A 12,799-nucleotide genomic window follows, 5' to 3' on the forward strand; every position below is an offset into this window, starting at 1 on the left:
CTCATGGCTCCCCAGAATTAAATATCTATTATCTACTACAACATGAATATTATTACTCTGAATCCTGAACTAACTAATTATTTTAGCCATAAAAATAGTTACCTTAAGTCAGTAGAATGACAGGAGGAATTCTGAGCCCTTGTACCTCCTTAACAATCTTAATCCTGGCAGTTCATCCTCAGCATCTTTGGTTTGCCAACCGCTGTTGGCTCTGTCACTCTTCACACAGCCTGGGCTGTGCTTTGTTAGTGTTAAGTGATTCTCCTTGCCTGGCTCTGTCCTGTGCTTGGTGATTTCTCACATAGTTTGTCCTTGGATGGTTTATTTTATCCTCCCCCAGCTCTCAGTGCCACAGCGCCGTTCTCTGATCTCCATCTTTGCCTTCCCTGCTCCTCTTCTTTGGGTACCTCATGAATCTCTTTGCTGTCGGGGCTGGCTTTCTGGGGCACCTTTTAATCACAGACTTGTCTCCCCTTTTCTAAGCCATTATCTACACCTGTCTCTCTAATTCTCCCCTCCGTGTTGTCCTTGCTGAGGTTTAGCTGTGCTCTCAGCATGGGAAAGCCGTGACTATTTAATCTCTGTTCTAATCCTCCTCCCTTGATAACTGAGCCTCTGTGCTCTCTCATATGTGTGGTGGATCTAAATCTTGGAGACACTTTCTGCAGTCTGAAGCAAAATTACCAAGTTTTCCTTTCCAGCCACATTTACAACACTTGCCCAGCCTTGTAACCCACATCACATTCATCATTTGGCAGTTGCTGTTTTATTCTGTTTGCACAGCACCTAGCACAACAGTGCCCTGTCATTATTGTAATGAGAAATAGTTATAATAATTATTCGTGTGTTTAACCAATGTCTGCCTAATTTGTGAGCCATTGATTTTGAGTGTAATGCATTATTCTTATTTCAGTGTGATACTGCACACGTGGAGTATTATTTGCTCTAAATTCATTAATGGCTTGAAGGAGTGATTTAGTTTGTTAATGTTATCTCATGATTTATTTAAAACATAAGTGTATAGTTTAAAACAATAATTGTATTGTAAATATATTCCCTTGTTGGAGCTTACTTGAAGGAATGCAGACCAGCTTTTTGATGTTAACATCTCAAATTATGCAAACTGTAAACAATTTGTAAGTGGATTTGTGCTTTTTCTTATAAAGACAAGCTCATTTTATTCTTAAAATTGGGGGACACTTTATATTTATTTCTTGCCTTTATATTTTTGGCTTTATTTCTTAAAGTTAGAATGCTTTCTAACAACTCCCAAATATTAAAGTGCCCAGGGACAGGATAGGGATGATGTTTTGAAGGCAATAAATATTTCAGCTTCACATTTCAGTCTTTCTTCTTCGCTCCTTTGATCTGGCTTTGGTTTAGTTATCATTCCGCTTGAATGACTTCACACTGTCTCTCTTCCTCTCCACACCAAAAAGAAGAAGTGTTCTGCACATATTCCATATGTTTGGGGCTGGCATGGTAGGAGAGCCCTGCTTGTTGCTCCTTGTTTGTGGGAATCCCAGCCCGTGCACAGGGATGCTCCAGCCACAGCTGGCATGGAGTTCGGCCCAAAGCTGTTACTGAGCTTTCACTGTGAGTTAAAAACAGAGCAGGAATAGCAACATTGATTTTTGTGTATTTCACAGCTTTGGCATTACTACTGAAGCATTCTTCTGTAACAATTAACCCCTTCCTGTACAGATACGTGGTATTTTAGGCCTGAATACATTATTTATGCAGTAGCATAGCTGCATGCTAGAAGTTAGGTCAAAGGGGCTGTGGCAGGGAGTGGTTTTTACTGGTTGTGGCACTAAAACGTGGTAGCACGGGTCTTGCATTTGGCTATAAATTTAGTTAATTAATTCAACTGCTGCAATTTTGTGGAGCCCTAGCAGTACTGGAGCATCTCCATGTGAGGGACTCTCAGGGAACAGAAGCAGGATCATAGGTCTGCTTAAATTTCCCTCTGTAAAGTCAAATGTACGTGTCTGTGCACTGGATGGGTCCGTATCTGTGGACACTGAAGATACTAAGGTGAAATTCCTGAATTTTGGTTTGCAGGGGAAATTTGGGTATGTTTTGATGCAGTTTGTGTTTTCAGCTACACAGTTTGCTGTGTATTATCTAAGAAATTGTGCTCTCCTTTGGAAATGTGTTTAAATAGGTTTTTTTTTAGGGTTTTTTTGAATCTGAATGAATTATATGAATGCTGATAACTGATTTTTTTCAGCACATATTAATGCGAGTCAATTTTTTGTTTCTTGTGGCATTAAATAAAAAGGAAGGCTGTGTAGAAACAACAATATCCTTCTTCAGCTGCCTTCCAGCAAGTGAACAGCTAGCAGTTTGGTGGGGAGCAAAGCAATTTTCCCTCAAAAGTAGCAATATTTAGGAAAGAGAGGAAGGAATGGGCAAAGACCTGTGTGAGTACAACAAATCTGAGTACCTAGGATTAGAGTATGTGTAATGTGGGAATGGCGGGACAGCCTGGCCTTTCCCAGCAGATCCCAGCATCAGCACTGGGGCTGCAGGCTCAGCCATGATTCTGCTTTTCCCATACCTCAGCCTTCTCTCAGTCATTTGATTTAGTTTTCAGTAGCCCTGTGATGATCTGAGTTTTGGTGATACAGTTTTAAGTAGCCCTGTGAGAAACAGGGAGGTGGACTCAGTGGAGGTCCCTTCCAGCTCAAGATATTCTGGGATTCCTGTTTATCTCCAGGCATAAACCCACAGTCATAACAACCTGAGAGAGACTTAGACAAGGGATGGAGCCTCTCCCTCTTGTGGAGTCCATCAGAATTTAAATTTCAGAAGCTTATTCAGTGGCAAAATACATGCTTATAGAAATTCCTTGCTCTGCTTCTGTTCTCCAGTACAGTTGGGATTCAATGGGCTGTGCTGCCAGCAGGTTTTGAAAACCTGGGGAAGAATTTGCTTATTTGTAAACTAAAGCCTGGTGAAATTTTATAAGAAATCATGAAGAGTTTCACAGCCTATTACTATTTTTCATGTCACTGAAAATCTCTCTGAATGACACACAGGGAACTTGGGTGTGGATTTGCTGCTGGGATGTGAAACTGTCCCTGTGCAGCCTTGAGGGTACATCTGCTCAGTGTGTGCTGGCACTTCGTGTCTGAAGGGTTTTAATTTCTTGATGAGGCTGAGACCCAGCCAGGTGCATCTCCTGCTCCCTGTGCTGTTGGTGAGCCCTTGCTGTTATTCAGGGAATTTTGGGAGCCCTCCAGGAAGGTATTGATTCATCCAACACTTGTGGGACATCCCAAACTTAATTAACCTTTCCTGTTAACCCCTGAATTTCCCTGTGTTTCCTTAGTGCAGTGCTGTGAAGTCTCACTGCATTTAATTGTTACCACTTGGAAGACATTTTACAGAGCAAGGCAAATATTTATGATTAAGCATTAAGGGGAAGTATGTTAAATATTTGTATTTCTCATCAGTGCACTTCAGGGTGCTGATTTCTGAAATTGAAATTCTGGACTTCACAGTCAACTTTCCCTGAGATGATTTGTGCTGTGTAAGACTCCTCATTCCATTGCCGTGTCCTTTATACATTGAAACAAAAGGAATTTGCTGCTTTTTAAATTGGGGGCAAAGAGTAAATTCAGCCTGGTTTTATATTCAGGCCGGCTCAGCTTTAGGGGATTTAAGTGATGTAATTGTATTGTACTGGGCCCCACAACTAGTCCAACTGAAAAAAATAATCTTCAAAGTGAATATTTTAGTGCTTCATGCGAGGCACTTTGCTCAGTGTCTTGGGAAAAAAAGTGAAGCTTTTCTTATATTTGTGAACCAAGGCCATTGTTGTACAGGTTTTCTAAGCTTCTGTACAAATCTGAACTGCACAAAAAATAGAGAGTGCTGGCTCCCACATCCTTAAAAATGAAGTTTTTTTCCTGCTTATAATGAGATGTTGCATTTATTCATGGGATTAAATCCTTAAAAGAAAGGAAGGTGTATAAAACCACATTCCTAGAAGTTTACATCATAATATTTAAAAATAAAACTATCTTCCTGAGGAAGAAGATGCGTAAATTTGGAGCCTCACAATGAGCACAAGGCCTGATATCTTGTGCTTTTAAGTTTAGATTTGTTGTGTTTCCATCTGACTGGACCAAAGCTGTTGTCCCAGTGGCTCGTGACACTTGGCAGTGTGGATATGTTTGAATTAGCTTCAATTTTTGGTTTTGCTTCCGGTGTGGAGTGGAAATATTAGATGTGTTTTGCAGGGAGAGAGATTTGTTATCCAGGGCCCATTGCTGACTTGTGGATCTTTGGGAGGAGAAGTGGACATTTTCTCCTCTCCATGGTCTCTCCAAGGTAACAAATGTGGGCATAGCTCTTTATATTCTTCTTTCTGAGGTAGATTTTGTTCTGGGAGAGGGGAGTGATGTGCTTAATGTAATTCAGTGTCAAACAGCTATAAAATAAAATATCTGTATATCTGTATATATCCCTGGAATGTGGGATTTGGGGGATAACTGAGCCAAACAGCAGGAGCAGATGAAAAATTAATCCATCAGACAGTTCCTGTCACTTTGAGCTCTGGAGGTGTCACTGGTGTGCCTATTCTGAGGAATGGTGGTAGAGTTTTGTTCTTGGGACTTGGATCTTTTGGATCCTCTGCAGGAGGAATTTAAACCCTAAATGGTATTTTGCCATTTGAGTTGAGATGGGGAAAGAAATGTTGATTTTGGTAGTGATGGATTTTTGCTGAATATTTTTTTTGTCTCATAAATGAGTGGAGAATGTGATGGCTTAGATTAACACAGATATGCTTCCCTCTAAAACGGGTGTGGGAAATAAAATCGATGTGGCTGTGGAAATAATGCATATCTGGAGGGGTGATGGATGCTCTCTAGCAAATTTGGAGATAATTTGCACAGGTATTATAAGAGCACAAAACCAAAACTCCAAAACAATCATCACCAAAACTGTGGTACAGGATTTTGTTCCATTTTCTCCAGTTTCTGCTGGGGAAGAAAGGCATTTTCTTTTTTCTGTAAGGAGAAGGGCTCTCCCTATTCTCAATTATTCCACCAGCTGTGAGTGAGGCGCCAAAATAAAATCTTTTTTTTTAAAATATACATCATGAAAAAAACCTCTAGAAGTAAACAGCAATGTACTGACTCAGGGCTTGTGGCATTTCTTTGATCCCTTTGCTAATGGAATTACCCTGCTCTCCTGCACTGCAAACAGGCGCTTTGTGAAGATGTAGGATTATGTTCTTTGTCCTATTGTCAAAGTCTGGTCTGCAAACCACAGAAGAGGATGTGAATACTGTAACTTTGGGCTTGGCAGCTTCCTGACCTTTCTGAAAGGCTCTCTCAGTGCTGCAGCAGCTCCTCCAGGGCTGGCAAGGTGACAGACGAGATGAATTAACTGGGCTTTTCCGTCTCTTACGTGTCAGATTCTTTGTTTTATATGGAAATAATTTCTGTCAAAATGGGAAATTTATCGTGAGGTACTTCCTCTGCCTGCAAAATGAAAATGTCAGCCCCAGGTCTGTTTGAATGTGTCTTCTGTTACAAGCCATGGGTGGAGCCAGCTTTGTCCCTCGATGCCACCATCGTGTTCTCCAGTGTCTGAACACAAAGTCAGGCAGCTCTGCTTACCTGTGGGAGTAGGAACATGCCACAAAAAGTTAATAACAAAACCAGTAACAAGTTAATAAAAGTTAGTAACCAACATTTCTGAAATATTTATAAGGTACCCGAATTTTTGTCTGTGTTGTGTCAATATAGTGAATGTCTCTATCTTTTCATGTGTATCTTTTCATATATGTGAATGTACATAAAATATTACAGAAACATTACTATTGATGTACCATCCAGTCTGAAGAAACCCAACCTGATTTCTATAGATGTAGCAGGTTTAATATGTCAAATAGTGTAGGCTGTTGATATGAAATATCTTTGCACAGAGATTTAACATCTGTCATTACTGTAAAGGCTGAGTACTCATCACAGCATTATGCCTTTCTAATAGATTAAGAAGGAACCACGTGCCATGCATTGCCCTGCTTTGCATTTTGATTTATGACAAGCGGGGAATAATCCTGTACCTTGTCTGAGCAAAGATGGCACTGGGATAATTTTCTTGGTTTTTTGTTTTGGTTGTTTGTTGGTTTTTTTTTTTTTAATCTGGAAAGGCAGTCATGCTAGGAAGAGTTTGTTTAAGTATTGGGGGGTGTTAAATCTAATTTAATGAAATCTAATTTGCTCATGTTTATTTATTGTTACTACTATTAAATTTTATTAATTAGATGAGATTAATAAAAGGGGTTCTACAGTGGGTAGAGAGCCGTGGAAGGGAAGAGAGACTTTGAAGGTGGAGGTTTTGTTGTGAGCTGTGGACGCTGTGTTTGGGCGTGTGAAATTCAATCGGAGAAAGCGAAAATAACTCCGGCCTTCCATCGCCTTCTTCAAAGCCCTGCAAAGGGAAGTTGGGCAGAAGCTGGGACAGGAAATTGAAATCTGAATACTATTTTAAACTGATCGGGTTAAAGGCCTCTCTTTTACACCAGCACACTTGTTCTTTTATTTGATACTTGAACTCTGAAAATTTTCTGTGACTTTCTAGGGAGAAGGAGGAGCAGCTGAGGCGGGTGACGGAGGTACAGAGGCTGCAGGCCCAGCAGGCAGGCGCTGCCCTGGAGGAGTTTAAGCGGCAGGTGGAGCTGAACTCAGAGAAAGACTCTGCTGAAATGAAACAGCGGGTGAGGAGGTCACAATGCCAGCCTTTCTGAAACTCTGGCGCAGTGGGATAGCGGATTCTGATCTTATAATGCCAGAAACATGCTCCACTTGAGAGTGCTACATCAAAATCTTTCACAATGTAGTGTCTTTGCAGCGAGTCAGAAAGGGATGGTGGCAGGTGTTTCATCTTTCTGACAAAGCCAGAATTGCCATTGTTATAAAGATATCTACAGTTGTGATACTGATTAGGGATTTTTCAGGAGTGAGAGTATAAAGGGTTAGTTTATACACCCTATGGAACAACGCTTGTCATTTCCCACTTAAATGTGCCTCTTCCTACTCTTTTCTCAGCAACTCTGTCTTCCATTAATGAGCTCCTGTAATCAGTTTGAGCCCAAACAGGGGCAAAGCCATGGTGGCTGCTGGCAGTCATGTGCAGAGGATGGAAAAATCCACTTTTCTGTTGTCCCTGAAAATCAGGGAGTTTAGTGGCTTACATTTCTTCCGGAGCAAACAGTATTAAACCGTTCTCCCGGGAGTTTATAAAAGCAGCCTAAGGAGTGAAAGGAGGAATAAGCAATAGGTGATCAAAAAGAAGGGGAGAGAAGGGGTATTTCCTAACTCCTTGTGTGGTTGAGATCTCCAGACAGAACCCCAGCTTGTAATTCTGGATTGTGAGTTCCAACCTCACCTGCCTCGACCAAACCTCACTGCCAACAGGAGGGTGCTGCAGGCTGGGACTGGAATGGGTGGCTGAGAGTGCTGCCTTGGGACTGAGCAAATTCCCTTTTTGTTGTTCTCAAAAGTTTTTTGAAAATCTTCTCTGCTGATATTTTTAAGACCCATGCAGACAGCAAATAATAGAATTTAGAAATTAAAAAAAAAAAGGCAAGAACAAACTTATAAAAGCAAGATGTGTTCAGCAAACCAGACCCATGAGGGCAATATAACAAATCCCACAATTTTAATCTGACATTTTCTGTACTGTGTGGCCCTCCTGCAATTTCTTCATGATGACTTAAAATAATATCCTAGTTCTGCTCTAGAAGGGATGTTGTCTAATTCTAGAAAGGCTAATAATACTTTCATTCACTTAAAAAAAACTTTCAGCAAAGAAAACCAATCCAAAACATAAGAAAGTGCAAAAGAATTTGGAAAACATAGTCAACCGTAATTTTAAAAATGACAGTAAATTTCCTTCAGAATATTGCTGCATTCTGGGAAATTTTGAAAATCAATTTTGCTGTACTCCATGAATCAGCCAGAGGTTTACTCTTTCCCTGCTTGGGTGCTAAAATCTAGGAATACTAAATGATAGTGTGCAGTTGAGTGGCTCTATTCTAGAGGAACCAAGGTCCAAGGAAATGCATCAAAAAAACACTGCTGAAGCTCTCTCTTCATGGCTTTGGCCTTTCTCATTCCTCTGCATCCACATACTCTTAGATAAATCCCCCAGTACATCGGAACATACTGGAATATTCTGTGTTTGGTGGTGAGGTGGGATGTGTTACTTACAAAACAACTGCAGTAGCCATAGCAACACTCGCCTTTTATCTGCACTAGGAGTACTGGGCTTTAAACCCATTTTTGGTGTGAGATAAAGTTCATTATGGAGATGAGTAGGAGGGGGTCATTTTCAGTTGTTGCAGTCAATATTTGATTCTTTAGTTTGGCTCTATGATAATATAATTTATTTTGCCATCTGCTTCCTATTTTGTCAAGCTTGTGATTATTAAGAGTCACCTGATGTCCACTGGTGGGTGGGTGGCACATGTTTAACTGCAAGATCTGCATTTTTTCCAGTAGTAACTAAAAAAAAAAAAAAAAGAGAAATAATACATAGGCTATGTCATGGTACTGTAGATCTGGGGCTTCCTGGGTTTGGCAAACAATGATCAAGAGCCTTTGTTGGAAATAGATGAACGTGACCTAACGAATAAACTGCAGAAACCAGTAGATTTAAAGCATCTTTGCATATGGTTTTACTATTTCACTTTTTAGAACATTTTCATTCTCTCAAAAAAAAAAAAAAAACCCACCTCCTTTAGTGCAGTAACAAGATCTGTTATTTTTCTGGGTTTTATTAACCTGAGTAAAATATGGCCATGGATATGCAATTTGAGTAAGTTTGGAGCCGGAAGAAAATGATTCATAAAACATTGATTGCAGTCCCTTTTCTTAATGGCAGATGATAGCAGTGAGGTTCAGGAGCTGCTTCCTCACTGCTCTCTTTTTCCACTTTCTATGTGGCCAACTGCTCCTACTCCAATCCCTTCCTTTCCTGCTGGAGTACTCTGCAATAAAATGCTTTTCCCACTCCGAGTGCTGCCTTTTCTGCTCCATCCTGGCTGGGGAGGGATGTCCTGGCCAATTGGCACAGACATCTGTTGAACACTGAGCACTCCCTTAGGCCAAGCAGGATTTTGGCTTGTGGTTCAGAAATTCATGGGTTTCTTCTTTTTGTGGAGCAGATGGGCTCGTGGTCCTTCAAATCCCTCCACCTCTTTTCCCTTTTTAGGGACACAATTTATTCACTGCTTATGTTGAGATCTAGATCTAAAAGTCATTGATCAGTGTGCACTGCAGCAGAGTTACATATATATATTTATATATATTCCCTTGGAAACATGCCTGATGTACAGCTAACAGTTGTGCTTTTGATACAAAAGCCTTTGTTAATTGAGTTGTGAAATTGCTTCCTTGATGCTGCGTGCTGGAATCTGTGGGACTCATTATTCATAGGCGATGACTATCTTCAGAGGACTTCACTTGCAGCCAAATAATTCTCTTTTAAGTTATTTAAAGTTATTTTCTGATTTAATGTAAACTTGCTTTAATTGTGCAGTTTATGCTCTGACTCGCACATGATTTCCCTTGAATTTCCACTGGCAGTGTATTTTTAAGTGAAATATATTTGAGTCATAAATATGTCTAGAGAAAATATTCACTTAATTTCAATGAGATATTCAGCACTGTTGAGTGAAAAACTGAGCCAATCCTTTGTAATTAGGGAGTGGCATAACAGTGATCACTATGTCCTTGAGTAACTAATAATCCTGTAGAGACTGAATATTCATTTTCACCACATACAAATGGTGTTGTTATCATTCCCAACAAGTGATATTCTCCTCTTTGATGGTTTACAAACAACCGTAGAAATGTCAGAACATTTCAAGCTGTGCCTTAAAAAAAAAAAAAAAAAAAAAAAAAATTAAATATTCCCTTTCTTTTCCAATGTAGATGGCAGAGGTTGAAGCAGATCTAAGCAGATCAAAATTGCTCCGGGAAAAGCAAGCCCAAGAATTCTCCTGGCAGTTGGATGAGATCAAGAAAAAATATGAACAACAGGTCAGTTGCTTTGTTCCTCCAGGTGGAGGGGAGAAAACACCCTTCCTGCAGCTGTAGGTCACTGTTTGTTGCTGTCCTTCCTATAAAAACACCATTCATAGATATGCAGAGTTTTGTGATGGGGATGGAGGGGGGTGTAGTATTTTCTACACAGAAAATACTTTTTGTTTCCTCTTCACAATCCTTTTGTACCTTCGACTCTTTCAAATTGTTTCCCAGGCTTACAGGTGGTAACACCTATTTTCATAATCACCAGGTTCAAATATTTAATGCATTATCTGTTTCTCTTCTTGTCAAGAAGCAGTGGTTTATTCTTTTTATCATTTTTGACACGGGGAGTGTTCGTATGAATGCTTGTTTTGGCCCACTGAACGTGATTTTCTTCTTTGTAATGTAATTTCAGGGTTGGGAAATACTCAGGAAATGTTTGGGTGGAGACAAGAAAGTTTTGTTCAGTACTGCTGTGAAATGTAAAGGGGGGAGAAGCAGAAGGAGAGAAATTACTGCATGACACAGCCTTGGGAGCTAAGGAGCTGCACCAGACACGGGTGTGAGCTGGTACTTGGTCATGAAATAAAGTGGCCTTTGTTGGTAACACCTGCTGAAAGATTGAAAGGGGGTTTTTTAGTACTTTGTAGGAATGAGGTGGTTAATCCATGAAAGTTCTCTCTTATCACTGTTCTTGTGTGGATCTAAGCTTGCATTTCCAGCAGGGAAATGTGGTTTCATTTCTGTTTATCTTCTGTGCCGTGAGAGGATGAAACGCTGCGGTTGGCTTTGGTGCCAGGCCTGCTCTGGTCCATCTGGAAGGGGCTTTTTCAGGGAATTAAGGAACAAGATCACTTTGGTAGGTGTTGAGAGACCCCTGCTCTGTGCTGGGGAGGAACAATGGTGTGTTTTGTGTGTGGCTCTTGGAACAGAAGGGAGTTTGTTGGGTCAGATCAAAGCAACGTCACCACTTGTGCTGCCACCTGACAGAGGTGACATGCTGGCCTCTGGAAGGTGAGGGACATCTCACAGGTGTTCAGCTTAACTGGGATATGTTATTTATGATGATTCCTGCATTTAGTGATTCAGAAATCGTCAGAGATACTGGGGATTTGTACAGGAAAGGTGAGGAAGTTTGGTGTGTCAGGGACACACTGAAAGGAGGGCAATGGGAGTGTCAGGGTCAGCTGGACATCTGCCTTAAAGGAATTTTTTATTTAGTCATATTTTCATATCATTTTAGGGATATGGCTGGCTCACACGTTTTCTTTACCGTTCTCATAATTTGTAGTGCATCTTTAAAGTCCAAAGTAAGCATTTATTCAAAGATTTTGTTCCCATTTTGCCATCCCGATTTTAATAGAGATAAATGCTAACCTGCAGTGTATCAGGAGTTACAACGTTCCTGTTCCAACCTACAAATGCTAATTTTTTTTTAATATCCATTGTAACCTCCTTCAAGCCATAGATAAAATTTTCTGCCAATATTCAGCTGCCTTTGCACACTAAAGGCAAATGATGATGTCTCATATTGTCATGGTTTGGTTTTATGTGTCTTCTTATATTTAGACCTTCTGGAGACTGTGTCAAAAAACCCACAAAGCAAGAAATTATTACGAGAGTTAAAAATTTTTTGGTGAATCTATTCTGTGACAATGTTGATACTGTGGTAAACATCAGCAAAAGCATTTTTCACTGAGATGTTTACTGCTTCCCATTTATTTTATTTAAGATAGCTGCTTTTACTGTAAGAAAGAACAGCTAAGCTTTATGAGACATCACTGGAACCCGAGGGTTTCAGCCCTAAACAGCTAAACAATGAGAGCCTAAGAAGAATTTTCAGTGGAATTCTGTTTATGCCCTTTTTAAAAATTTATTTCTCTTTGTCCTTCATCTGGAATGTTCTTTGAAAGTTGGTGAGCATGAAGAATACGAGCCGCTTCCTGCAGATTGCAGGGGGTTATCAGTGGGCATGAGGTTCTTTTGGGAGGCACAAAGCCCCTCCAGCCCCACCACGGAGCAGGATGAGCTCAGTTCTTCCACTCTTAAAATTTCCTTTCAGTACTTCCAACTTCTGTTTCTCTGCACTGCTCTCTATTTATGCTTCAGAACTTCTAAACCATTTTTAAAGCAGACTTTTCCTTGCCTTGTTTTACTGCATATTTCTTTGGTTGTTACTTGGCAAGGAGCAGACTGATTTAAAGCGTTTAAATAGAGCAGTGAATTCAAAGTGGGGATACATTTTGACGGAGCTCCAGCAGACTTCCAGCTGGAAATAGACACCCAACCAAAAACCTGGATATTTTAGCTACCTGAGAAATGTAGTGATTGCTTCAAGATGTTCTGCTTCAAGTGTCTGAATCTAATTGTCAAATGAAATTTAGACATTAAAAGAGAATGGAAATTGCCCTGCAGATTTATTTTTGTTGACTTCCGTGGTGAGTGGCAAGGGTAGCACTGATGGCAACCTGGACAATTCAGTTGCCCGTAATTTTAATCAGATTAGTAATAAAGAACCAAATTAACTGATGTGTTATCCAGTTCTCCAGTCTGAGAGACATTTTGGGAGTGTGGGCACTTGGAGCACTGGTTTCACTTCTCTGCTTTATCTGAATGGTTGATGTCACAGGACTCTGCTTGAATACTGATTCCAAATGTAAACATGGACTGTTCATTCTGCAGGCTGAAAGATGGCTTTGCCTACAGATTAGACATACTGATATATTGATATTTATCTGATATTT

The 12,799-nt window shown here is 40.3% G+C and overlaps 1 protein-coding gene across 8 annotated transcripts in view; it reads left to right on the forward strand.

The window, feature by feature from the left end:
• The window catches only part of CEP112 (centrosomal protein 112), a 188,269-nt gene that overhangs the window by 50,552 nt on the left and 124,918 nt on the right, over positions 1 to 12,799 (forward strand). For all 8 annotated transcript variants that reach the window (XR_005259386.1, XM_038157557.1, XM_038157555.1 and 5 more), the window contains 2 exons: positions 6,604 to 6,739; positions 9,960 to 10,067. Coding sequence is in view for 7 of the 8 variants with exons in the window: in XM_038157557.1 (XP_038013485.1) it covers positions 6,604 to 6,739; positions 9,960 to 10,067 (244 nt within the window). In the remaining variant the exon portion in view is untranslated. The remainder of the gene's footprint in view (positions 1 to 6,603; positions 6,740 to 9,959; positions 10,068 to 12,799) is intronic.

The sequence above is a fragment of the Motacilla alba genome, chromosome 18, assembly GCF_015832195.1.
Source record: "Motacilla alba alba isolate MOTALB_02 chromosome 18, Motacilla_alba_V1.0_pri, whole genome shotgun sequence".
Taxonomy (NCBI): Eukaryota; Metazoa; Chordata; class Aves; order Passeriformes; family Motacillidae; genus Motacilla; species Motacilla alba.